The sequence below is a fragment of the Falco naumanni genome, chromosome 13, assembly GCF_017639655.2.
Source record: "Falco naumanni isolate bFalNau1 chromosome 13, bFalNau1.pat, whole genome shotgun sequence".
In the NCBI taxonomy this organism is placed as follows: Eukaryota; Metazoa; Chordata; class Aves; order Falconiformes; family Falconidae; genus Falco; species Falco naumanni.
This window is the reverse complement of record NC_054066.1, coordinates 27,532,041-27,558,399: the sequence shown is the minus strand read 5'-3', so window position 1 is coordinate 27,558,399 and position 26,359 is coordinate 27,532,041. Positions and strand designations below refer to the sequence as shown.

Genomic DNA, 26,359 nt, shown 5'->3' with positions numbered 1-26,359 from the left:
TTCTAGGTGACTGAAGAGACAATCTCACCTACGGGCATACTAGGGGAAGGGGGTGCTGCTGTTCTTCCGTTTCTTTCTTTGGGAGACTGAAATGGAACCCTTGTATGTTCCCTTTCTCTGCTGCAGGCCATGCTGTTGCTAGTGTCCTGAATATTTGTTAGCTCGTACTTAGCCAAGTATGACAGTTGTATCTAGGAATTTACGTACACCTTTTATATGTGATGTCAGGTGAAGACAACTTTCTCCTGTGAAAGTTTTATTTAGAGTCAACTAGTCTTGACATACTCGGCAGATCCACAACAATACTAGGACTTTTTTTTTTCTCCTCACAATACTCACTTCAGCAATATTGGACTGTTCAACACATTAAATTTTTCTTTTATTCTAACATGGGTTTTCCATCAGCCACTTAGAGATAAGAAAAAAGAGAAAGGTTGGATTTGTTCTTTTGTTTCAAGGCTCTTAGCCATTATGGGGAAAATAAGTTTTCAAACGGTAGGGAAAATAGTTTAAAATCTAAACTAAGGAGACAACTTCTTTAACTGCAATTTTGGTGGTTTTGGGTTTTTTTTTCTACAGGAAGAGCTGTACTTGAAACGTGTGGGTGAATTGGATGACATTACCACTGAGAGAGACAACTTCAGACAAGCTTTGGAAGATATTAGGAAACAAAGGCTACATGAATTTATGGCAGGATTTAACGTAATAACAACTAAACTGAAGGAGAACTACCAGATGCTTACTTTGGGAGGGGATGCTGAGTTAGAACTTGTGGATAGTCTGGACCCCTTCTCCGAAGGAATCGTATTCAGGTTTGTCAAAATACTTTGTATTATTGCTCTAATCTAATAGTGGTATTGCTTTTTTTCAATGTGCTTTTTAAGTAAATTTTCATTGATCATCAGCTAACCACGACAGTGCCCCTCTTGGCAAGATACTGACAGGAGCCACAACTTTTTAGCACGGAGATTGATTTCTCCTGGAGAAATAAGTAACTCACTGCAGTTAGAAAGCTTTGGCTTTTAAGTAATTTCTCAGGCTTTCCTAATCCCCAAATCATTTCATTCTGCCCAGGGGATCATGTCAATCACATCTGTAACTGAAGATTGTTCTGTTGTAAATGCTCCTAAGAGTACATGCGTTACTTAAAGAGTAGAACGGCACTTTTGAAAGATAATTAAATAGCGGTTCTTAAGTGTTCTAGTTCCTATAGAGAATGGCAGAGTGTTACAGTAGTCTGAGTTCAGGTCAACATCAGCTGACCACACAGCCGTGTGTGCACCCAGGGAGTTACTCCTTGGTGAGTAGAAATAATCCAGTTTGCTACCTCTGAGCTGCAGAGGACTAAGAGTATCAAGCAGCTCATCCACTGTTTTAGTCAAGCTTCTTTATGTGTCATTCGCTCCTGTCTTGTGACTTGCTTTTCACCACAACTAACTTCAATTGAGAACAGAGATAAGTTACAAACTCTTAATTTGTTTCAGTGTTCGGCCTCCGAAGAAAAGTTGGAAGAAGATATTTAACTTGTCAGGAGGAGAGAAGACTCTTAGTTCACTGGCTCTAGTTTTTGCTCTTCATCATTACAAGCCAACGCCGCTTTATTTTATGGATGAGATTGATGCAGCACTTGACTTCAAAAACGTATCTATTGTAGCATTTTACATATATGTAAGTATTTCATGGTAACTAGTATAATCTTCCTAAGATATTTTCTTCTCTGCCAGAAAAACAAAGTAGCAACACAATTATGGCCAGATTGAAAAATCTGGAATGATAGAATATTATTAAGTGGAAACTATGTACTAAGCAGATTTCCAGAAAGGTGCTTACAGTGTTGCTTTCTCTGTATTTTTTCTAAGCTGCTAAGCTTAATTCTTTCCTGAAATGCGGCAACTAATAGAGGATTTACAAGGGTTTTTTCCCTCCAAATCCTTTTTCAAAAGCAGTCTAAGGAGTGCTAGAATTTGCCAAAGGTGCCACATTTCCTTGCTGCTACTGCTTCCTTTTTAAAAAATAGTCTTTCCCCAAAATAATCAACTGTAGTCAGCTGAGAATACAGTAACTTATTTAGCTCTTAGTAATGTGTTCAAGTATCCAAGTTCATGATTTCATTCTCGGGAGCAGCCAAGGTTCCTTGGTTTTTTACTTCCATTTCATTAACATGAGCTGTTTCCCATAGGCTTCTTTGATCTGTGTCTTTATTAGTGTTCTTTTTCTCTCATGCCTTTAAAAAGTCTGTCATTGCTGTATTTAAGTGAAACAAACATTTACATTGCTACAGTTCTGGTTGCTAATTTAAACTTGGGATTTTCAGAACTATCCAAGGTAGAAGCACCCTAGAAGTACCAAAGACTGATTAGCTACTTAAAATTAGGGAAACACTTCAAAGATGCCTGCCTACAAATGTAGTTTTAACCTTTGCTTCCACAATACTCGTACTTTCACAAAGGAGGGTCCATCACCCAGATGGGGTTTGGTAGAGCAAAGAGTTTCATTTCAGCTGCGGTTTAGACTAACACTTAAATTTAAAACTTAGAGTAGTTTAGCTCTTAAATGCGAGTTAGAGCTTAGTGTAGAGCTGTAGCTTGTATTCTGTATACAGCTTCTAAATTAGTAGTCCTAGGAGAAAAGATTGGTATTTGAGCCCTTCTTATTACATCTAGCCCAAAGCTTCTGAACCTCCTAAAATTCGATGTAAAGACAGAACGTGGGTACACGCCGCGAGCCTCCTCCAAGTGATGAAGTGCTTTGTTAGCGCAGGGAGCGGTGGCCAGCCCGCGCAGGGGCCTGCCAACCTAACCAGCTCCACCACATCATTGCTGGGGGTTCGGAGATGGCTGAAGGGGGTGAAGACGCCCCTGTGCCACACTGTACCCTACGGGCTGGATTTTACCCAGCTGTGCAATCCCACTTAGTTAGCAGTTGGTCCTTACTGGATTTCTCCAGTGTGGCAGCAACAGCAGCTACACTGATTCTGCCAGATTCTTAAGGATAAAGTTTGTTTTATTTTTAAAGCATCACCAAATTTAGATATTGTTACCTCTCGGCGTTCAGGGTCACAGAACTAGTGTTCATCAAGGCTTGTCCTCATTAGCCAAGGGCTTTCTTTCCCCTATTTCCATGCACTGAGAACAGGTGTGTTTTCATTCTTAGAGCAAGGGTTGCTTTAACAATTCAGGTAACTTAATGATACCCACCTTAGGTAAATCTTGTGGAATTCATGTTAAAACTATGGTGAATTGCAACTATGGAAAGCAATTATATATCTTTAATCGAATTCCCTTGAGTAGGCTGTGTAAAAGATAAAAGGAGGAGACTCACTGAAGTACAGAGCAGTGCTTCATGCCGATAGCCAGGCTGGGAGCATGTTGTGCACCTACTGATTACGGACAGCAGGGACTCTGAGGCCTCATCACCTGCAGACTTGTTGACTGACATACTTCTAGCGATGTTTTCATCAGTTCCTAAAACCTGAATACAGAGATCATACAAGAACAGAGCTTTCTGAAATGCTGTGGGCTAACACAAATAACTTCTGTTTCAGGAACAAACAAAAAATGCACAGTTCATCATCATCTCCCTGCGAAACAACATGTTTGAGATTGCGGACAGATTAATTGGAATTTATAAGACTCACAATACCACGAAAAGTGTGGCAACAAACCCCAAAGTTATCGCTTCAAAAGGACTGGCTGAACTTGCGGCTCGCGGGTCTAGTATAGCTCAAAAGTAGCGAGGAATAAAGTTCCATTCTTACTGCTGTTTGTATCTAAGATACTTTTGTATTTGAGATTTTTTTTAATTTCAGTTTTGCGTTTTATTAATAAAATCAGCGTCAATAAATTCCGTTTTTCAAATTACACAGTCTATATAGATTTTAATTATGTGACCTGAGTTTTTTTAAAAAAAAGCTGTTGTTTCCTAAAGCTTACCCATGGAATATTAAAATGCAGCTAGATACATAATTTAAGTCAATGCTTGCCTTCTGCGTTTGGTTGGAAATGCCTGTATGGCTGCATATACCAAACAATTGCTTTTCAATATCTTCAGAGCGTCCTGTATTGTTTGATTATACAAGTTCTAGTGAGTAAAGGCAGTGTACAAAATTATTTCCCTGTATACGATAAGGATGTCATATGTTATGCTGCACGGTTTGGGACTAAGCCGTTTGTAGCCATTTTGTAATGAACTGCTTCAGTTTAGGAAGCTGCTCTTCAGTTATTTTCCTCTCCCCTCCCACAGGGCCTGCTCCTCCCTCAGCTGCGGCCACGCTGTGCGCTCGGGTTTGTGAAGGCAGGAGTTGCCATCTGCTCGCTTCTGCTGTCCCGCACAAAGGGCTCGGCTCTTCCTGGGGAAGACTTGGTGAGGTTGGGTGAAGCTGCACCTGGCTGTGACAGGCAGCTCTCCCTTCCCATCAGCAGCATCTCAACACTCCACTGTACAGGTTTTGCTTCAAATCCCACCCCTCTTTTTTTTTTTTTTTTTTTTTTTTTTTTTTTTTTTTTACTTTAGGAACTGAAATTATGTGGTTTACCCCAGAAGCCAGCCCAGTATCTGTCACACTTGCACCAGTACTGCTCCTGGTGCTACGCTTCCTGGGGAAAAAACCAGCTCCGTCACAGCTGTGCTGCTGCTCGGTGGAAAAGCTGACCAAGAGGAGCCGGTGCTGCTGGGCCTTGTTTACATTCCCAGCTCTTGCTATTTTCGTACCTGGTCAGTTGATCCTGCCTGCTGCTGTAGTCCCGAGGTGGTTCCTTATGCCTCCAGCTAAATCTGGCGTGATTGGCCCAAATCCGGTGCAAGCTTCACCCTGTCCTAAAAGGCACAATCAGCAACATGGACTGAAGCAGGGGGGGTAACATAATTTGCTATAAAGTGTAGAGATACACTTTCTATGTAATCTTAACCATTAAGATCACCCCACATACATTAATTTTCACTTGACAACATCTGATATCAAGTGATGTGTACGTGCACCACAGACTATTGCCAGGAACAGATCTTGGTGTTGTACGTGGGCAGTTTTCAGAAACCACAGCTCAGCAACAGTCACAAACACAATAATACACGAGAAAAACACCTCTCTGGCCCAGCTCCGCTCCAGCCACCAGTGCTGTGCACAGCTGGGCTTTTCACTTCTCGAGGTGAAGCTACAAAGTCTTGCAGCAGAGCTTCAGGATGAGCGTGCGGGCAAGATCAGTCAAGAACACAGCAGCAAACTTCTCAAGAGAGGCAGGCTGCACTGCCTGGGCACCTGGCAACTAAAGTTTCTGCCCTCCAGATCTCGATATGCTTTTTCAACCAGACTTCCTCTCTTTAAAAAAAAAAAAAATATATTAAAAATGCCTGCAGTAAGAATTACACTTCTAAAACAAGGTTTCAGAAGAAGGTAAGTGAAAAAATGGGAAAAAAAACCACCACAGGTCTGAGAGGGTACAACACCCCCCCCACCCCCCGATTAAAATGGAGTAAAAAGATTTGATTTGCTTGAAAAAGCTTCCGTCTCCGCTTCATGAAACTAAGCACGCAGGGCTTGTGTCCTGCACAGCGGACAGAAACGGGGCTGGGGCAGCTTGGCTGGGGCAGGAGGCAGACGAGATGCTGCGTACAGCGCTTCCCAGAGCCCGCGCCGCGCTCCAGCGTCACCGCGCTGGCTTCCCCGGGCGCCAGCCTTTGCCACCTCGCTTGCGGAAACACGAGGAAAACAGGCCTGTGGCGGGCGAGGTGAAAGGCTGAAATCCACGGCAACCCAGCTCAGGATGTGCTGCTTCAAAGAAGCTTCCAAAAGGTCACACTGCAACAACAAAAAACAACAATAAAATGGGGAAGAAAACAAAGCAGCCAGGCAGAGCGCTGCCGAACAGCCCCGCTCCTGCTCCGGCTGCCCTGGGGCTGGCAGGGGCGAGGATCGAGGATCGGAGGGAAGGTTCTGTGCAGTAAGGAAAGCGAGGTGCCAGCCAGTCCTACTGTAAGAATACATTTTATTTGTATGCAAATTTATTAAAATATAAATTACATTATAAGTACAAGTACTAAATGTTTCCATGAACAGTAAAGGCATTTTATAAATTGTAGTTGTCTTGAAAAATAAAACTGCATTATAAACTCTCTTAAGTTTTTAAAAGTCAGGAAAATAAAAGACAAGAAGGTGAGTCAAAAGAGGAGCCTTACACGGTAGTGGACAGACACTTAGCACCAGGTTTCGGGACTCGCACGCCAAGCTGACAGCCTTCTAGCAGGGCTTAAGACAAAAACAAATTCCTGATTTTATTGGGGAATTACTGCAATGGCATTTACACAGTCTCAAGCTACACTGAAAGACCATTTCCACACCCGCCTGTGGTATTGATGGGCCTTGCCTTTGAAATATCACAGAAAACTTGGGTACGAATTACAGAAACGGGTCCTAACTCCCTGGGCATGGCACAGCCGCGCCGCTGCCGAGCCGCAGGGAAGGGAGCCTAGGCGCGGTCTGTTATCGATACAGCAATATTAGGTTATCGATACCGTCAGTAGGATCTTTAGGCTCAAGGAATGTATGGGCGTTGCATCCCAGGACTGACCTTGCTCGAGCTGCAGCCTGGCAGCAGCCGGTGTTCACTGGACCCCAGCGGTGTCTGCCGGCGGCGAGAGGCAAGCGGGGGTGGGCACAGGGGCTCGCACCCCCCAGCCTGGGCCCAGCCTCGAAGTCCAGCGCTACTTAAACAACTCCGATTACTCAACCTGACAGAGCAGCCAAGGAACGCGGCCATGCTGAAATACACTGTTATTTCAAGTCAAATACAATTAGACATGGCAAATACATACTTGGGATTATTATTTTTTTTTATAAAATCATTAGCGAATTGTAAGATCATCTGTGTTCTGCTGTGGTAACTGCAACATTTCAAGGCCGTCCCAGTACTTACTGTAATTAGCCTGTAATAACTGAAGGCCAAAATTGGCTTTTGTGGGAGATTTCGCTCCTGAGCACACCTTGGACTGGAGCATCTCATATCAGAAGCAGCGAGCAGCGTTAGTGGCCGTTCGGCTGCAGAATACACGATGAAACCACGTCCTCCGCCAGCCACCCTGAACAGAGTGAAACCCAGAGCCATGACTACACGCTTCAAAAAACAAGGCGTATCAGTATAAAAACCACAAAAGAGGAGGTTTTATACACACCAGAGCTAGTGACTGACCCATCCCAGTCTAGCCAGTTTGCAGCCTGAGGTGTTTTTTTAACCTTTAGTGTTCTAGTGCTTTTATTAAAAAGCAATTTAAAGTTACATTACCAAAAAAGAAAGATAAAAGGTGTTCAAGGAGAGTTTACAACCAGGACTCCAGATTAGGATTTGGATGCTTATTACAGCTCGCTTATGGAAACACACTTTCTCACTAGCTCCCAGTTTAAACCAACATGTACCAACCTACCATGGGTTTGAGCGGAAGAGGAAGCCTTTTTTGTTGCAAACCTGCTAGCTAAGAGTTAGCTAGAAGGTAATCTCTACAATACAAAAAAAGGAAGGATACGGAAACAGAAAGGAAAAGTGTAGAGTTTAACAATCCAGCTTTTAAGTAGAAATTAAAAATCCTGTGGATTCCTACGCTAACTTTTAATCACTGAAATAATCAAAGAGAAACAATTCTCCCTAAAAACTCCATCAGTGAATTACATGTATGGAACAGCACATCCACTGTACTCTGCAAATGGGCACTGAAATCTTGATAAATGAGCAGCCAGAATTCTGAGATACAAGCAGAAGTAGCTTCCATTACAACTGATGACAGCGGTTTGTAAAACGAAAGCACCGTTACCACCGTTACAAAAAGCAGCAGGACTGCTAAAGGATTTACAGCCTGAAGGAGTTTTTTAGACACTCTTCCTTCCTTCCCACCTCTGCTGCGTAACTTCCTTTTTGGAATCAGTTTTATTTTTGGAGTGAGGGTCTTGTTGATCTGACTGAGCTCGACTGTAGACCACACATCCCTCAAGAGATGCCCCATCCTTGGATAAATCTCCATAGGTTTAACATCCGGCAGTTGCTTCTGTTTCAAAGCTTTTATACGTTGATGCATATCATTCACCTTTTCAAGAAAAATAAGCGGGGACTCTTCTTTTTTAATAGCTGTATGCAGCCACATTAACTCGAGCTGTTCTTCCCTTATTTTTTTCAAGTTCTCAATGACCGGCTCATATTCTTCCACAATGCGTGCGTTGATCTCATCCAGTGCAGTCAGCAGAGCTTGTTTTTTGTGCTCCAAGGTATCGCAAAGTTTCTTAAAATACTGCACTACTATTTTTTTATCATCCTGGACAACGCTTTCACACTGGGACTTCTGTTCTTTCAGCTTTTCTATAAGCAAACACACATCAGTCCAGTGTTTATCGGTTAGCTGCTCGAGAAGTTTTCCGCAAGTCTCCTTTTCTTTTATGTAAGCACTCTGAAGGTCATCTATCGGGTGACCGTTGTGCTTCCCTATCGTAAGGCAATGCCCACACACCAGCTTTCGATCCAAAAGACAGTAAACGTTCAGCGGCTGCCGGCAGTGTTCGCTGCAGGTCGCAACGTCAGAGCGATCTTCCTGCTGGTATTTCTCAATAATAGCTTTCAACGCAAAGTTGACAGGCAACGACTCGGTACCACCGGCAGGGATTTCAACGACACTCCTGCAGTTGGGACACTTCAGAGGAACTCTCAGGGCTCTCCAAATGGCCAAGTTGCTCGATAGCTGGATAACGCCTTCCAGACAATTCCTACAAAACGTGTGGGAACAGGGCAGAACACGTGGATCTTCAAATATGCTGTAGCAAATGGAACACGTTAATTCTTCCTCAAAGTGATGCATCTCCTACAAAAGAAAAGCAAAACAAAACAACAACAAAAAAACCCCGGTTTAATCTCTTTTTACAATCAACACATTTAAAATAATTTGATTAGTCTAAGCGCCTCAACATGTGATTTAATGACCAGTAACTTAACCTACACTGGCATTTAATTGCCAAGGGGGAGGGGGGGAAAGGACAAAAAAAAAAAAAAAAAAAATGAAGGAAAGTGACCAATGCCTCAAAAGATTTCAGCAAATTCAGATCTGTGCTTAGTACCACAGTGACTAGACAGTGTTCACCCATATCCAACTTCTGCCTTAAAAAGCTCAGAAAAGCTCTCTGCTACTAGAGGTTTTTTTACAGTGGGAAACAGTAGAAGAGTGACAAAAGTTAGAATGAAAGTTTCTAAATAACCTAAGAATTATGAGTAACATGAAAATAGAACAGTAAGTACAGAAACTTTTTATGCTCCCTTAACTTTTTTCAAATGTTACTTTTGCAATATAAGTAGTCATTAGAGTCTGAAGCAGTGAAATTTACTAAAAATTACCTTTAGCTTCTGGCACAAACAGAAGTCTAACTCAGCGGCCCTTAAATACAATACCACTAAGAGTAATTAGACTCATGGTCTTATTCCTGGGTTACTTAAAGCACAAAACTAAAAACCTAACTTTCATTTTCCATCTTTTGTAACGTTGCCTTGTTTTGCTTTGCCAGCTTAGTGAAATCACACTGTAAAGTCACAAATAGCAATAACTCTAATGCCAGTTTTCATAATAAATCATAATTCTGTTTTGCATTCTGTTAAAAATGTGGAAATTAGTACGAACTTTCCTTATCTGTGTGTCACATTCTCCTGTCCCCTTCACCAGTTTTACTCGACCCTGTAGACTTTGCTATGCTACAAAAAAGAAACTGTCCAAGCTTTTATGTCAAAGACTCTCGGTTCAGGTTCTAACTCTAAATGTGAAAACAGCGACATGCAGCTGGGGTAACGCAGCTGCACAAAGCGCTCCTGACCCTTTGTTTGATTCAGTCAGGAAGGCAACTACCTACGAGATTTATTTAGGGAGGGTATTTTACTTTTTTCAGATGTGCCCTCTTAATCTTTTTAATGCAGTAGTATCTTTTTGCATTGATCTATCAACATTTCTCACTGACACCGAGATTACCAAAGTTTAAGTGAATCTACTTAAAAGGAACTGAATTATTAATTACACTCTCCTTTGAAAACAAAACCTTAAATCGCTTTTGGAATCGTGACAACTGCTACGGATTAAATTCAACACTAACTAACAAACATTTTACAATAATTAAGCAGCACTGTTACTGCAACAGGCACAGAGTAACGTGAGGGAAGTCAGAAGCTAAATACTCAGACCCCGGTTCTTCGAGAGTTAAATCAGCTCTGAACAGAGAAACTACTCCGATCATACAGAAATAAGCGTGGCTTATCTTGCTTTATTGAGAGAGTCTGGTACACCCAAAAGTGAAAGTGTTCAGCTCTGCATGTCTGATCAGACTCTTTTGCTCTGTAAATCCAGACTGAATATTAATACTAATACTACTAATAACAATAATAAATCTAACATCCATCATCACCTAAAACATCCAGTTCAATTCAGGGAAGTATTTGTACATTTTTGAGTAAGTTAACTTTATATTGAAAACACATTTAGAAGCTTTGGGGAAAAAAAAAGAAAACAAAAAAAAAAAAAAGAAAGAAATCTATCCAACACGCTCCAGGTCATTTTTCAGCTAATTAATACAAAATGTTGGCTCACATATTTCCACTTTTTAAAGAGAACCTGACAACAGTTGGACGAAAATCTATTAGAGAAACATCATTTTTAAAAACTACCCTTTAAAAGAAAAATGATAGTATGTTAGCATTTCTAACTAGCTAGTGTATTCTCTTAGTTAAAGAGAATTAATATCAACTGCTAGAGACATTTAGCAGAAGACATTCAGGACACTTTAACACTAAATCTACTTCTGTGCTGCACTGCTCTTACTAAGCAGCATGAGGTATTTCTCTCTTTACTGGGAAACCACATACATTTACTTTCTAGCTTTTCCAATCGGCCACTGTGGCAATGCTAAGTTCTTTAGGTCTATACGTTAATAATTTCACATTTTTAAGTGATGCTCCAGACACCGAAACTAAAGAAATGTGTCAATAATGAAGGGAAGCTGAACAACAAATCTACTTCATTGTCTAGATCAATTAATTTTTGAAAATTAATTCCCAGAGAAAATATATTTTAAAGTGTTTTTTATATATATATATAGTTATTATGAATCTTAGGAATGTCACGTCCACTTAAAAAAAAAAATAATCAGGTTTTGCTCATTGTTAGAAAGGAAAGAATCCTTAGTAGGTACTCTCATTTATTATTTTCTCTTATCTATAAGGAATGAATATAATTTTTGTTTAAAAGTCTTATCTTTAAAATCACTAACTTTTTCTAAATCTAGGGCTGTAGTTCTCTTCAAAAAAACTGTTATAGGAGGGAAATATTCTTTGTAAAGAACACACCTAGCTTATTTGAGCTACACACAGAACAAGATAAATTTAACCTTCAAAAACATTGTTTTAACTACAAAGTAGTTGCTTGCTACCATAAAAACAAAGGAGCAAATTTAGCAATTTTCCCTTAGCTCTATCACACATCACCTCAAACTAACCGGTGCCCCGCCAGCAAAGCGGGGTGCCTCGCCGCCAGCTGCGCAGGTTCGAGCAGCAGCCAGCCAGCCCGGAGGCCGTTTCATAACCCTCACCGCCAGCCAGAGGGACTGAAATTCCCATTTCCACAGAAACATAGCGCTCTGTTTCCCAGGCAACTACAAAATTTGAAGAGTGACAGCAGTTGCCTGCTAGCATGCAGCTCTGGAAAGCCAGGTGGGCAGTGCCAGGGCAGGAGCTTCTGCTCCCGGCTCCCCGCACGGCCAAGGGTGCGTGGGGCACCCCGCTCCAGCCCCCCAACCTCCCAGCACCTCACAAGATATGACCCTTGTTACGTTTTATTATTATTATTCCTCAATTTCAAAATAGTATTTGTAATGCTAACATTGATGTTTGCTATAGGCACCCTGTGGGGTTTTTTTATTTGTTCTAGACAACTACTGCAGAGTTGTACCAGGCAAGCAGCAAAAGGTAGAAATCCTGAACCTCACCCTGCACTAGCAGCAGCACGAACAAAACAGAAATAAATCAGGAACAGAAATAAATCCGTAGATGGCTATCAGAAACAGAGAAACTGGGAACTCCAACCAAAAAAGACAGAGAAGACCCAACGTCACCAAGTTAAGCAAAGAGAAAAAAAGTTTTCCGGGTGGGGGAAGTAGCAGGAAGCTGGCAAATGCTTTCCTGCATACAGCAGATATTTTTCCTTAAATGTTCCAAACAACTGCAGCAGCAAATACGTGTGTGCCCGTGTGTATACATATTTGTTCTAAGAGTCACTCAGCATAAGTAAATCACAAACTAGAAGGTATTTTAAAAATTCAAAAGCATAATTGCACCAGTAACTGGGTGAGTTTCAGAAATCTTCCAGCAACAGAAGGCCTACTAATTAGCTATGATTTTATCCTCTTCTAATTAGCAATGCTGTAGACAAGGTGAAAACATGCGATACAGCCCACCTGTATTACAGTTTATCTGCCAAAGCTTGCAGTCAGGCAGATCAGAGTGAGGTAGCGGATCCCTGATAACTCCGCGTTCCTCACCTAGCGAGCAAGACACCGCTTGTGCAGCTCATCATGCGAGACATTGTTTAGAAACAATTATATCTGCAATACAGCGTATATCAGCATTTAGGTAGATAAATACCCAACTGCTTTATAGAACAAGCCAGCTGTAACAAAGCCAATACCCCCCCATTCCACTCTGGAGAATTTTAAAAGATGGATTTGGCATTTGCTAACAGTTGCAACAGCCGATGCCGAGAGTTAGAAGGCGCACTTAAGGCAAACCCTCCCTAGGAGTCGGTACTGCCAGGCTCCTGCTCCTCCTCCACGCCACTGTCAGGAAAAACAACATCTGCTCTCTTCTGAAGGACACTGTAACGCTCAGCTTGACTTTCGCTACTGTACTGAGCTACGACCACGTCAGAAATGCCGTCTCCCCATCCCACAGCGGTCCATGAAGCCCTCCTGTACCGCTATCGTAGAAGCTCAAGTTTGCGTTGTGCAAAAATAAGAGATTAAATGACATCGTGGGCAGTGTTCACCTTAGTGGCAAAGGATGACAGAACTGTTTAAAGGCAAATCAGAAGGCCGAGGTGCAGCTCTGGTATTTGCTGGTGCATCGAAAGGAATGGAGCCTGCCAGGTTTGCTGGTCATAACAGGCCAGGGAGCAGAAATCACGAACAACAGCTAACGAACCTTAAACCTCTCCGCTGCAGCCCACTTCAGCTGCGCTGCTTCTGCTCCACGCCACGGATACCCCACGGCCAAGTCACCGCCGTCCTCAGCCAGACACGTTCTGCCCCGGCCCCAGTTCCGAGCACGGCCGTGACACAGCGGCCCCGGGTTTTAACACCGGTTTGGGGGGGAGGTTTATGCCCTGAAAGGAGCCGCGCGCGGCGGAGAAGCCCGTCTGGTTTCCCCATCCAGCCGACCCCGCAGCTCCCTTCTGCAGGTGCCTCCACCGGCCCCTCGCCCCCGGCCGCTTGCAGCCACCCACGTCCCCAGGCCCCAGACGCACCGTCCCTTGGGTGCTCCCCGTCCCCGACCTCCGCAGCCCTGTCACAGCCCCTGCCCTGGAGCATCACCGCCCGGCAGCGGGGCTAGCAGGGAGGTCGCACCTCTGCCAGCCGAGTCCCTGCAGTCCCCCCGCCGGCGCCCACCAAGCGCCCGGCTCGCCGGGGCCTGCCAAGGGTCCGCAGGAGCGGGGTGCAACACCGGGGCGCTGTGCCCAAGGCCGAGATGGCGGCGGCCCCCGCGGGGCGGCCGGGGCACCCGGGACCCCAGGGCGGCCCAGCCGGGAGGAGGGAGGCGCGGCAGCCGCACCGCCGGCCGGGCGGTTCCACCTCAGGAGGCCGCTCCCCGCGGGTCCCGCCCGGCCCGGGGCGCTCCGCGGGGGCGCAGCCGCAGCCCCGGGCGGCCCCGCGAGGTACTTACCGGTGCGCTGCGCCCGCGGAGCCGCCCGCGCTCCCGACAGCGACCGCCGCCTTCCAACCGCCGGCCCGCGGCCCAGCCGCGCATGCGCGGGCGCCCAACGGCCGCGCCGTTTGAAAGTCAACGGCCACTGGGGCGGGCGGCGGCGCGGGCCCGGGGCGCGGAGGGGGCCCCGCCGGGCGCCGGGCCGGTTCCCCGGGGCGGGGCAGGCGCTCACCGGCAGCGCCGAGTCACCGCCCCGCGCCCCCGCACCGAACGGCGGCCGCAGCTCGAGGAGAAACTCGCCCCGAAGCGGGAAACCACGGGGCAGAACAACCTCCGCCAGCGGCCCGGGGCGCAGGGACGGGCGCTCCGCCAGCCGCGGCTCCCGCAGCCGAAGCACCCGCGTGGGGTTTGCCCGGCCAGCGGCTGGTGCCGGGCGCGGAGGGGCCCGACGCTGCCCCGTGCCCGGCGGAGCCCGTGCCAGCCGGTGCCACCGGGCCCAGCGCTGGCCGTGGCCCAGCCCGGCCGCCAGCGTTGGCAGCGCGTCGAGAGGGGGAAAAAAAAAAAAATCTACCTGCGCCGGCGGGGGGTGAGGGGACGTGGCGGCAGCAGCCCTGAGGCAGCGCAGGCGGCGGCGGGGGGGCTCCAGGCAGGGAGCAGAGATGCCCCCCCCGGCCTGATGAAGCCCCCGGCCAGGCAGGCCGTGCCCCAGCCCGGGGGGGCGCACACCCCCCCGCAGGCCGGGCTGTGACCCACGGGCGGGAGCCGCACCAGTGCCGCTCCTGGCAGGGCCTGTGGCCCGTGGGGAGAGCAGCCCGGGCTGGGGACCCACGCTGGGGCAGGCTGTGCCCAAGGGGCACCCCCGGGGGGGGACCCACGCTGGGGCAGGACAGAGCGGCAGCAGAAAGGAGCAGCCGAGGCAGCGTGTGATGGACTGACCATAACCGCCATGCCCTGGCCCCGGCGCTGCTGGCGGGGAACAGGGAGAGAAACTGGGAATTAAGGCCAGGAAACAGGGAAGATGTTTTTAAGATTTAGTAATAAACTAACTTCCCCAAGGCAAGTCTGCTGTGCCTGTGACAGTAATCGCAGTGATCGCCCTGCCCTTAGCCTGACCCACGAGCCCTGTGCTGGATTTTCTCCCCCCTGCCCAGCTGAGGGGAGCAGCAAGAGCAGCTCCGGTGGGCACACTGTGTTCAGCCAAGGTCAACCCACCAGAGCATGTTTCCCTACTTTGGCTACTGAAGACAGCCGAGATATTTTACATTAAGCAATACCGCTACTGCTATACATTAAAACCGGGCAATTATAATTAACATAGAGCTTATCTTCCTCTTGCCAAGCAAACACCAAGACTGCAGGAGAAAGCAAGCAGACTAGGGCTACGGTTCCTGACAGGGTTTTACCAACATCTGCCAACACTGGTAAATCTCAAGACTGTATCAGTTAAAGTACTGATAAAGTATCAGTTGTGTAGAATTTTCTCAGATTCCAGATTATTCTATACTTATTTACAGTTAAAGTACACTAAAACTGTAAAGTTATTCTCAGACATTGTTTATAGTGAAACTGAAAGAAATTTAATTTTGTAACAAATCATAATAAATCATTCAAAAATTACTTAAATCTGTATTAAAACTGGTATTTAGGGGACCCCATACAACTATCTGGGAAACACTGGAATTATGTTTTGAGTAGTAAAAACCCTCCTGCTCTAACAAATTAACAGTCACAGCTCAGCTGAGAGGCACCAAGTTTACCGCACTAGCTGTAACTGGTCTTTTTTATGCGAAGCCGTTACAATCACACCAGCCTTACACCACCTTGCCATGTCAGTTACATCACTTCAGATTTTGGTTTAGCCACCTGCCGTGCAGCAGCACCCCCCTGCCCCACAGACAGGCGAGATGGCACTGCCAACTGCACGGCTGCCGTTCCCCAAGGCAAGGAGAGGGGGGACCACCCAGGATGTGCCTCCCTCCTCCAGGGAAAACTGAACCCCAGAGAGGGGAACATCTGTCCTTCAAGCCAGACGCAGCTGAACCCCAAGCCAAGGCAGGCATCGACTTCATCCACAAAGAAACTGACCTCCAAACAGAGGTGGTCTTTCTCCCAAACAAGCAGATACAAACATCACAGAGCCTCCTTACCATACAGAATACAGCTGACTCCAAGTGGAAGTGGGATATTCCTTCAAAACAGTAAAGACAACATGAAAAAGAAGTTTCCCATGAATAAAGGAAAAGGCTGACACAGGGAAGAGCTCTTCCCAGAGACACTGACTACGTTCATTGCCTTGGGCACCTATCCAGACACCACACAGCAAGAGATTTATCCACAAAACCTTATGAATTAGAAAGTTTCTGTAAAATTCTTATTTTGCCATAAAAGGGACTTTAAGATGTTGAAAAACAAATCTTTCCTTAAAAGACATGGTTTGAAGAAACATTAGGTCCTTCCTGAACTGAGAACAGAACTCGGATGTCTTCAGAGAAGGTAATGTCATTTCCAGAAGAGATGCAGTAATAAAGCGAGGAACAAAAGTTAAGTCCAAATACTTGCTTAATTCTAGAATTAGAGATAATTTAATTCTAAAATTAATTCTAAAATCATAGATATGGGTCTTTAAATAAGCAACTTCAGTTTAGGTTTGTGGAACCTGAAACGGCAAAGAATAAAACAGCACGGACTTCTTACTCAGGCTTTATTTCTACATGCCGGGGCAACTCTGCCTGTTGGTAACGTTACAGCAGGACTGAGAGCGTATTTTGTATATCTGCTTTGCAAATACACAGCCCGAACACGGTGTGCTTCTTTCTCAAGCACAATGATGCTTCATTATATATTCCATTTGACTGTTCCATGTGTCCCACAGCAGAAATTCTGCTAACAGCATTCCTTTATTCACATCCCCAAACTACTCCCAAGAACAGATCAGAGGACAGGACAAGACTGCAAGTGCAAGGTATGTTTTTCTTCTTGTTCTGCTCTGAATGAGATAAAATACAAGCAATGCGGAGCTAGTGCTAGTTATTTTTGTACTTTGCTACATAAATAATCAGTACATCTTACATTGTTAGTTTTATAGAGTTTGGGGTACACTGGGGAAATTCCCCCCTTACTTTCCTACCCTACAGCTTCATCCTTTCAAGCCAGAAGACTGCCTTATTAGGTCATCAGGTTTAAAAAGTTGCTTGCTTCTTAAAAACCATTAAATCATGACCTTACATGACCTTAATTACAGGTGGACAGATCCCTGCCAATTGTGCTCACCCTGCCTGCTGATGGTACCAGAGACCAGAGTCCTACATAATCTCGTTTCCGCAGATTGTTCTGTTAGTGCACTACCTTCCTCTTCCCCTGCCTCCACTTCTAACCCAGGTCGCAGCTTCACGCTTCGGCCAGCCTGCCTGTCACAGCAGCGGCCTCACCTACCTGCCTTGTGCGGAAGCAGCCTCATGGGCTCAAAGAACTAGCTGAAAACTAACCCAGAAAATAACTTGTTTTTCAGAGAACAGGTCCATTGGCTGGAGGATCACACCACAAAACGGGTCATTATACCAGATGGGCCATTACTAAACCACCTGCTGTGGCTATGTCAAGACAAGGAGGATATGTCATAAAAAGTCAGAGATGAACAGAATGCACGCACTCCCTGACAGATCAGTAACCTACTTTTTATCGCAGAGATGTCATCTCAAATGTTTTATTTACTATCTGAACAAGAAAAAGTAGTATTAAGCCAGATATACAAATCTTCACACCCAAAAGTTTACTCTGCCCTTATGCCCCTGTTTGCAGAAGCGGCTGCAACCACATGGATGATGTATTGTTAGCATTACGTTAACTGCATCACATGGCAAAAAAAAAAAATTTTGCAAGTGAATTTTGGGGAATAAGCATTTTCTAGAAGCATTCTGCATCTGGCAGGAATTGCAGTGGACGAGACAATGGGCCAGTGTTAGCTCTGCACAGCTGCAGCGTACTAATGCCAGAGCCATGCCAAAAACATTAGCCTAAGAGACAGCCCCCTTCTAACTGCATCCGTAGGGTCTGCTGCAGTAATAACCTGCCAAAAGATGTTTCTGCAATTTAAGTGAAGTACACAAAAATCCTAACGCACACTCTGTTTTGAAGATGCATAGCCAGTGCAGAACAGGGATCCCACAAGTCTACTAACATTAAACAGACAGCAACATAGGTATCATTCGTATCTCAGTACAAACGAAGTAACTGGGAACACACTTCAGCAGTTCACCCCATCAAAAAATATAATCTGGATTTCTATATTTATACAATTCTAGAAAGCTTGGAAAGCCATCACATGGGAAAACACACAGAAACTCACAGCAGCTAAAAAATGAAAATGCCATATAGCCAAGGTAAATGTGTAAGCAGGTCAAGGTTTGTAACTGAACGTGTCATTAGAGCAAGTGATAGAGTTAGTGAAAATACATCATTTTAGGTGAGGAAAGCCTTCTTCAGGGCCACAATACAACCAACCTGCAAACTCAATCTTTGGTTCCATCACAAAAGTCTAATTGCTGGCTGCATACTTCTGGTTCATTATAAATACCTTGTCAAAGTAGTAGAAAAAGGAACATGAACTGTGACATGTAAGCAAAGAGGTCCAAATCTGTGACAGATTCCAAACAGCTTAAATGAGAGGTGGGTTGTGCATATAGTTATGAAAGAAAAAAAATGAAATCTTGTAAGGGAAGTAACAGTAGGATAGAGCAAGATTTTACTGTCGCAATATTGCACAGGCAGGAGTTCTACCCACGACAGCCATGCACAGAACTTCACTGGTTGGACAGACACCCTCTTAACAAAAACCTCTGAGGCTGACCAAGCACTCAAGATTTTTGCCTGAATTTCAATGCTGAACCAGTTGCTAGAGTTACGGGTTCCTCTTCTCATGGTAACGTAATTGAGAACGGTGTTTTTCAGACTATGCGTTGTAGCTGTCCATGGTATCGGACACCCCCCTCCCACCCTACCCCAAGCTCATGAAGATCTAAACGTGTTTCAAGGAAAGATGCTTCTCCAGCTCATCAGTACTCTTTAATCTTTGTGGTGTTAAGACAGGAACGTATTGATACTTCATCCCAGGATCTATACTAACTGCACTGCAACAACAGAGAAGACCACCTAGAAAACCACTGTGCCTGCAGAGTCCAAGTGGCACAGGCACTCAACATGGGAGTCGGTATTGGCCATTTCTGGGCTACATGCACAGAATATTAAAAAAATATGTTACAATCCTTTCCCCTCTGCTACCCCACTCAACACGCCAGGAAAACCCTAAGGAAAAAAGCTACGGAAGCAACAAGGGAGCTTTTGACAATAATTTACAATACAAATAACTGACGTTCACAGTAAGAGCATACAGTGTTTCATGCCCAGTTTATTTTAATATACTTAGAAGATTTAAGAATTCAAGATGAACGAACACTGAATCTAAAAATTGCAATTCTACAAATGATAAGCATGAAACCATGATCTGGTACAGCCGATAAAAAGTCTGACTACTGACCATGTGCCTTTCCATCAAACTACAAAACTTCTGTAACGCATTTACCAATAGCTGGCATTTAATGTTTCCCACACATTTGTCATTTTCTAGTACTACTAGCTTTCAGTATCGTTTTATAGAAATTTACAAGTATATCAAAGGTATTTATGTATGACAGTTTTAATGATGGCTTGAAGAAAACTGTTTTCCTCAGCGCTGGAGCACACCAACCCAGCAAGACACAGGACCCCCACTTCAAGGTATTTACAAGCAAAAGTGGAAATGTCTTTACGGAAATGAGGTTTCCAGTCACTTTTCTGTAGGGATTGAAGCAATATTAACTTTTTCAATGAATTGTGTGTGCCTTCTGAGTTTCACCCTGGCAGTAGCTAAAACTTACTATTAGTACGAGTTTGTAAACTTTACGCATTTTCTGCTACTAAGTTTCCTTTCATAAAGTCTATTTGATCCAGATGCAGGACTTCTGTAATTGTTTCCAGCCTTGGGACCAGTGTTCCTGCCAGTAATTTGGTGACATGCAGAGTTGAAGAAACATTTATAGTTAAAAGTGGCAAAGAGTCTACAAGTATTAATATGAAGACATTCTTAGTTATAAAGCAGCAACAGTAACTCAGTAATTTATGCAACACATTGTATGATAGGAGTTAAAAAATATAGAGATTTCCTCACTTGCAAGCAGGAAGGCACCCCCCTTCCCAGCACATCCACTGTTTTCCTTAGGCCTCTGAAGCGGCGTAAGAGCAGAGTCCTGGTTACACAGAAATCATCAGCTTCTCTCACTCAGGGCTGGCTGTTGCCTTAGCCAGCACTTCATTTCACTTAAAACCTGTCTAGTTGCTTGTTATTTTAACACACGCTCCAGAAATTAAGTCAGACTAGCCTGTTCCACCACCAAAACAGCAGAAGTAGACAACTTACTGGGAGTGCTTGTGATCCATCAGAAGATGCACCATCCTGTGGAGAACGATGAAAGGTATGTCTCTGCTCAAGGCTCCACGCATCCAGCAAATGGCTCTCCTGCGCTGAAACGCCTCACGCAACCAGGGGCCATTTCCACTTCCAATAGTGGGAGAGAAAGAAACAGGGTCAACCTCTCTCAAGCTATCCCTTTCCATTCAGCCTACTATTCCTCTCTCCAAGGAACTACACGCATCCTAGCTAAGTCGGCTAGTCCGACACCAAGATCCTAGCAATGCTGCTCCTTGGAATAAAAATCCTGCCTGAAAAGCTTACAGTACGGATTAACTTCCATCCTTTCAATAGTTTACAGGTCTTTTTCTAGGTATCTGCTACCCTAAGTTCAGCTGAAAAGCTTATTTTTCTACTTCAAAGTACTGAAAGAGTAGATTAATATACAACCTCACCTCCACATCTTTGGTTATTTTTATTAGAATTGAACAACAGTGACCAGTGAGTTACCATCTGCATGGTTACAGACAGTCTAAATATCACAGAGCAGCATTCTGCTACTGAACAGCTTGAGAAGTACACTCAGTGTCACAGCTTTAATGTTGGAAGGGAAACGTCCGAGTTGATTGAGCAGTGGGATTATGTCATCAACAGAAGCAAGTCAGAGGCTAAAATATATTCATCTTCACATGTAGCAGAAAATTGGTCTGTGACCCACTGCAGCAATGCACGGCTGTACCCCTGAGTAACTGCCTTCTTACTTTCTGCAGTCTTAATAAAAGTAACTATTTCTTGTTTGTAGCCCAAGCCTCCCAATCAACTCCCCTCTCCCCAACAACGTAATTCATTACGTTACCTCAAACTGCAGCTTTGGGGGAGCAGGGAAAGGCATTGGGACTGGCTTCAGCTTTGCTCCTGAAGAACTCTGAATATTGCCACCCTGTGGTTGCTGAAATGTTTAAGCTTTCCAGATTTTGGTAAACTAACAGAATAGTGACAGGATCTGCTGTGAAGCAGGTGAAAATAATTTTCCACGTAAACAACAAATACCAAAACCCAAACCCAACAAAACATCACCCACTGACCTTGTAAGAAAGTACAGGCTACAGCAAGAACCACACTGGCTGAAGTAATTACCTGTACCTACATCACACCAGGGAAAGTGCCAACAAAAATATATAGGCATTTACCGGCAGTAAATGTAAACCTTGCCATAGTGGTTTGTTGGTTTTTTCTTTTGTTTTGGAAACACAAAAGTTGCTACAAACATCTGTTATTTTCTTAACCCTAACAACAAAGGGTTCTAGTGGTTTGGGTTTTTTTCCCTATTGTTTTGGAAACATAAAAGTTGCTACAAACATCTGTTGTCTTCTTAACCCTAACAAGAAAGGATTCTAACAACAAAGCAATTTTCTACAGTACATGCTTCACAAAGATAGGTTAGTGTGAAGGTAGGAATTATTTTACTTATAGCACTGCAACTTCCTTAAAGACATCAGTTTACGCATTTTACCTCCTCTAAGGAGTCCCTACATTTTACATGAAAACAGCCCTAATTTATTTAGTGAATACATAGTATGTAATTAAGTAAATTAGTTATTACTTAGTATTTATACCAAAACAGTTGTTCACCTCAAGCCTACATAACATACCACACACCACGCTGACGTTTGGCAGGTAAAAAAACCTCAAGATCCAGAAATGTCAATGTAACTTTCATCAAATGACCTTCTGCGCCTTTTGATGAAAATTGGAGCACAGATTAAAGACACACTGAATACAACACTGTTGCAAGTTTTAATGTTTATTTCCCCAAGACAGCCTAGCCTGCACTCTACTTGGATAAATTTCACAAGCTAGTTTCCGCTGCTTCTAGTTTTAAACTTTAACCATGTTTCTGATGACAAGGAATGCTGCAAAAATACTCTAGTCCAACAAAGAGTTATGATCACAAAATAATCTTTATCCATTCTACAGTGTTTCAGAATTACCAGTTGATTTTAAAACACAAGGTAGATATAGATGCTAATGGTGGCTAATCTGGTATGTTTTATTATAGCAAACTGTTGTTCATGCAACACTTGTGCTCAAAGGGGAAGGCACAGCATTTCCTACAATGAGCCACCTTATAAAGAGTTCATTTTGTACAAATTTGTAACTTCACCTTTAATTTAGTGTGCAGAACCTCAAAACTGAGGCATTACTCCAATTATAAAAACACTTGCATCCTTTTTGTGCAAGTTTTAAAAATACAAAGTTTTCTCTCTAAAGTGGCTCAAAATAGATTGTTCATGGCTGCCTACATCTAAGATAAAAAGAGTCTAAAACAATTGGATTAGGCATATTAAAGGTGTTCAAACCATGACTTGATTTGTACATCTATTCACACCTCTTTTTCGGTCTTTATTCGGCAGTACATATGCACCAAATTTCATTTTTAGAAGTTTCCATATCATTTTCATAGAAAACAAAGTTTGAAAACAAGTAACATTGAAACACAGCACGGTATTCTACCACAACGGAAACATTTGGTTACAGGACTCAACAAAATCTAAAAATGAACTATGCTGTAGATTACCACATGCAAAGGTCTTCATGTTATCTTTGAAAATGAAAAGGATGAGATTTTATTACCACATTTTACTGCTTTCTACTATTATGGCAACTTGTGTACTGCAACACAGTCTATTTGAAGGGAAATGTATGTTTTTTTCATGCAAAAATCTACAAATTAGTTTTGATGATATGGAAAGCTTTTCATAACATCAAACATTCATCTGGTGCAAATGCACAGGGAAGCCTTCCTGAAATTCTGACTTTACAAACAACTAATAAGCCATACAGGAAAGAAATTGAAAATAACTAAAAGAAAAATAAAAGGGAAAAAAAACCAAAAAAGAAACACAGGCTGCAGGAGTAAACCAGAGTCTGCTGCTAAACCGGTCTTTTGTTTTTGTGTCCAGTGTAAGTTAACACTTATGAACTCATTTTGATGATTTACTAGGTTTATTATCAGCCCCCTGAAGGCGAATCAAGCTTGCATGCGTTCACATACAGCATCACAACCATACTCTCGTACACACGCCACTCCAGGACTAGGAGCCTGCTTCAGGACTGAAGAGCCCCGTATTTGAAACATGAGCCTGGCTCCACAGCATCGAGTCCAGACATTCATTCAATGTTGTCCATTCACACGGTGCTTCATAGCAAGGCCTGGGCTCATTCTCCTTGGACTTATATGGGCATCCTATTCTCTTATGCTTACAAGGCTTGATGATGATAGTACTGCATTTCCCCCCAATTGCTCTAGTAAGTCATTGTTCCTTCTCAGGCACTGAAGATCTTTGACCTGTAGCCCTTTTTCTTTGAACAATCTAAATAAGCATTCAGTGTGAAGTTTTTCATTACATTTTGCCACTCATTCTCACTCGCACCCACTCGCCATCTTGACTTCATTTGGGCTTTTCTGTGATTCCAAATGAAATCTTCACATTTTCTTTCCCGATTTAATGCAGCAGCGGATCCCATGAGCCAAGATTGATGGATCAAACCTTTTTTTTTTATTCAGTGCTGCATTGTACCTAACTTCCAAAATACCACTCTAAAACTGGAACCCTTCTGCTGGTACATTGGCAGATGAATTGAAACCAAATGTTCCGCCTTGTATTGCTTCTGGAACAAGGCTAGGATCTTCATCAATCTGTAACAGAACGAGAACATCGTGAGTAGGAATAGAAAGACCAAAGCCTCACTGAAAAGGAGCCTGACAATCCTAAAGAGCATCTACCTCTCCGCCTAATACACCACCTTGCATCAAGTCTTGCCATTCTTCTCCCCAATTTAGTAAGCACACTCCAGTGATGAAGTGATTTAGGACACAATGGTTTCACCCGTAATGAAACCCGTAATTGGCTATATGGCACCCAATACTCTCTCGTTTATGTAGTTTTCACTCCTGGAAAGTATTGTGTCAGTCACATCATCCTTATGGCCAGCTTATAAACCGTCACAGTTCTTAAGGCCAGTATCATTATATCAAGTAAGGATTAAGCCAAAACTGCAGTTTCCACTTAAATGCATACTATAGAGATTACCAAACTGATATTAGATTAAATTCCAAGTCCTGCTGTATATGCAAAATTTGAGTCGCTAAACAATGCTTGTGTTTTATTGTCCATATAAAAGGAAAACTTCAGCACAAAATAAACTTTAATGCAGACAGTAGGGCACAAATGCAACTGAGCTCTACCATTTTTGCAGTAACCTGCTCCCAAGAATTCTTCAACCAAGTGGAAAACCCTCTCACTTCATGATATGGACTGATATGATTGCATTTCTTTTACATGCAATTAACTTTCATAACTTAAAGTGCATACGAATTTAAAACCTTACTTTGATTTGTGTCACATGTTTAAAATGAAAAACAACATTCTTAGTCAGCACATCCTACCTCTGAAACTACTAAAATATTTCAAATAGTTTGCTGCTTTGCTTATGAAGCAGAATTACCAGATTCAGTACTCAAGTCAGCAGGGAGCTTATCAAATGTGAAATGTCAAGTTTAGTCAGAAGCTGACAGTTAAAAGAACTATTCAAAGCTCAGTATTTTAATCTCTAGAGATGAGGCTTAAATTCAGCATCAGATCTCTAGATACTTCATCATGAAGAATGGTAAGATATGCAGCAGGTTCACATAAGGGCTCCTTCTTCACTGAAAAATGAAACAAACCTCACAGAGCAGGCTTTAGAGCTGTTGCCTTTATCTTGAACCATATTTATAAACACAATTAGAAAAGCACGACTGCAGAGCAATTGCACACTTACATCATCTGAAGAGAAGAACTGATCAATGATCTCATAAGCCAGTTTGTAGATGTCTTCATTTTCATGGTTTTGTAGCTGTTCAATTTTCTCCAGGCCTATAATAAAGACACAAGAAACGTAATGGAGTTAGTTACTAAGTTCAGGCAAAACAGCCTGCTTTCTCCTTAAGGCTTCATCATACAAAAGAATTGAAAACAAATCTAGGAATTGAGTGACTATGAATAAGATACTGTTAAACTCATTTGACATGCTTAAAGCATAAAAGCTTTTTTAGAGATTTGAGGAAATAAAGAGATTGAAGAACACACACCATGACCAAAAAAAAAAAGTATGAAAGGTCAATTCCAGCAGTGATAGTACTTCCCTTCTCTTCTCGCTATGAGCGGTTAAGCTAATCTGTTGAAACACGGTGAGGGCCAAGCGCTAATATGTTCTCCCTTTCCACAAAAACAACTTTTCAGCACCTGGTGTGATAACCCCAAGCTGTGACATTCCAAATCCACATACTGTTGGGTGGCACACACCCTTAACTTCATTATATAGCAAATACCTTCAGCACAGTGTAAGTCACTTGCAGACATGAGTAGAGCATACACATATTTTTCAAGTTCAGACAAGCAGAGATTTACAGCTTTAGGCATGAACACGCCTTTTCTCCCCTCCCAGCCATCACCAATCAATTAAGATTTCCCCTCTACCTATCCAACTCCATATCAAAAAAATCCCATAGTTTTTTTACCTGTGCCCAAATTTAATACCACTGCTCTATCATCCTTGAAGAGTGTCAATCAACTTCAATGGCAACCAGTATAAAGTTTGAAAGCTATTAGAGCTATCATATTCCTGCAACCATTGCGCATAGAACTTTTTTCCCCAGATTCACCTGGATATGACTTGTGCATGACTAAGGAGGTAAGCATAACACCCCTATATTAACATAAACTAATTTGTCATGTACACCAGACTTATAAAATTAGCATCTAATAAACTTTATTGCCATTATCCAGCTTCTCCACATTTGACTTATCATGAACTTGATCAGTTAGGAAAAGCTGAGTATATTCACCTGGCAGGCATGAAAACGTCACTTTCTTAACAGGTTTGCTTAGAACATCTGTGCCAACACACAATAAAGCCAACAACAGATACACATGGTAGGAAGCCAAACCAACTATTT

The 26,359-nt window shown here is 43.3% G+C and overlaps 3 protein-coding genes across 9 annotated transcripts in view; 1 reads left to right on the top strand and 2 right to left on the bottom strand.

Moving 5' to 3' along the window:
* The window catches only part of SMC4 (structural maintenance of chromosomes 4), a 40,988-nt gene extending 37,128 nt beyond the window's left edge, over window positions 1-3,860 (top strand). For all 3 annotated transcript variants that reach the window (XM_040612479.1, XM_040612477.1, XM_040612478.1), the window contains 3 exons: window positions 580-812; window positions 1,485-1,668; window positions 3,545-3,860. In XM_040612479.1, coding sequence (XP_040468413.1) covers window positions 580-812; window positions 1,485-1,668; window positions 3,545-3,733 — 606 coding nt within the window. In that variant the 3' untranslated portion in view covers window positions 3,734-3,860. The remainder of the gene's footprint in view (window positions 1-579; window positions 813-1,484; window positions 1,669-3,544) is intronic.
* A 2,104-nt stretch (window positions 3,861-5,964) lies between these two features.
* On the bottom strand, window positions 5,965-22,034 carry TRIM59 (tripartite motif containing 59). 5 transcript variants are annotated; one of them, XM_040612484.1, is made up of 2 exons: window positions 20,368-22,034; window positions 5,965-8,832 (listed from the first exon to the last, which is right to left on the bottom strand). In XM_040612484.1, exon 2 carries the CDS (start codon window positions 8,827-8,829, stop codon window positions 7,612-7,614), a length of 1,218 nt encoding a protein of 405 aa, XP_040468418.1. In that variant the 5' UTR covers window positions 8,830-8,832; window positions 20,368-22,034; the 3' UTR covers window positions 5,965-7,611. The 5 variants fall into 5 exon arrangements, with proteins under 5 accessions (XP_040468418.1, XP_040468421.1, XP_040468423.1 ...); XM_040612487.1 differs by lacking the exon at window positions 20,368-22,034 and adding an exon at window positions 13,935-14,003; XM_040612489.1 differs by lacking the exon at window positions 20,368-22,034 and adding an exon at window positions 13,519-13,742.
* A 112-nt stretch (window positions 22,035-22,146) lies between these two features.
* KPNA4 (karyopherin subunit alpha 4) overlaps window positions 22,147-26,359 on the bottom strand; it is a 28,845-nt gene continuing 24,632 nt past the window's right edge. Inside the window, exons 16-17 of the mRNA XM_040612483.1 lie at window positions 25,183-25,277; window positions 22,147-24,058 (exon numbers count right to left, since the gene is read on the bottom strand). Of these exons, the coding sequence (XP_040468417.1) occupies window positions 23,960-24,058; window positions 25,183-25,277 (194 nt within the window). The 3' untranslated portion in view covers window positions 22,147-23,959. The remainder of the gene's footprint in view (window positions 24,059-25,182; window positions 25,278-26,359) is intronic.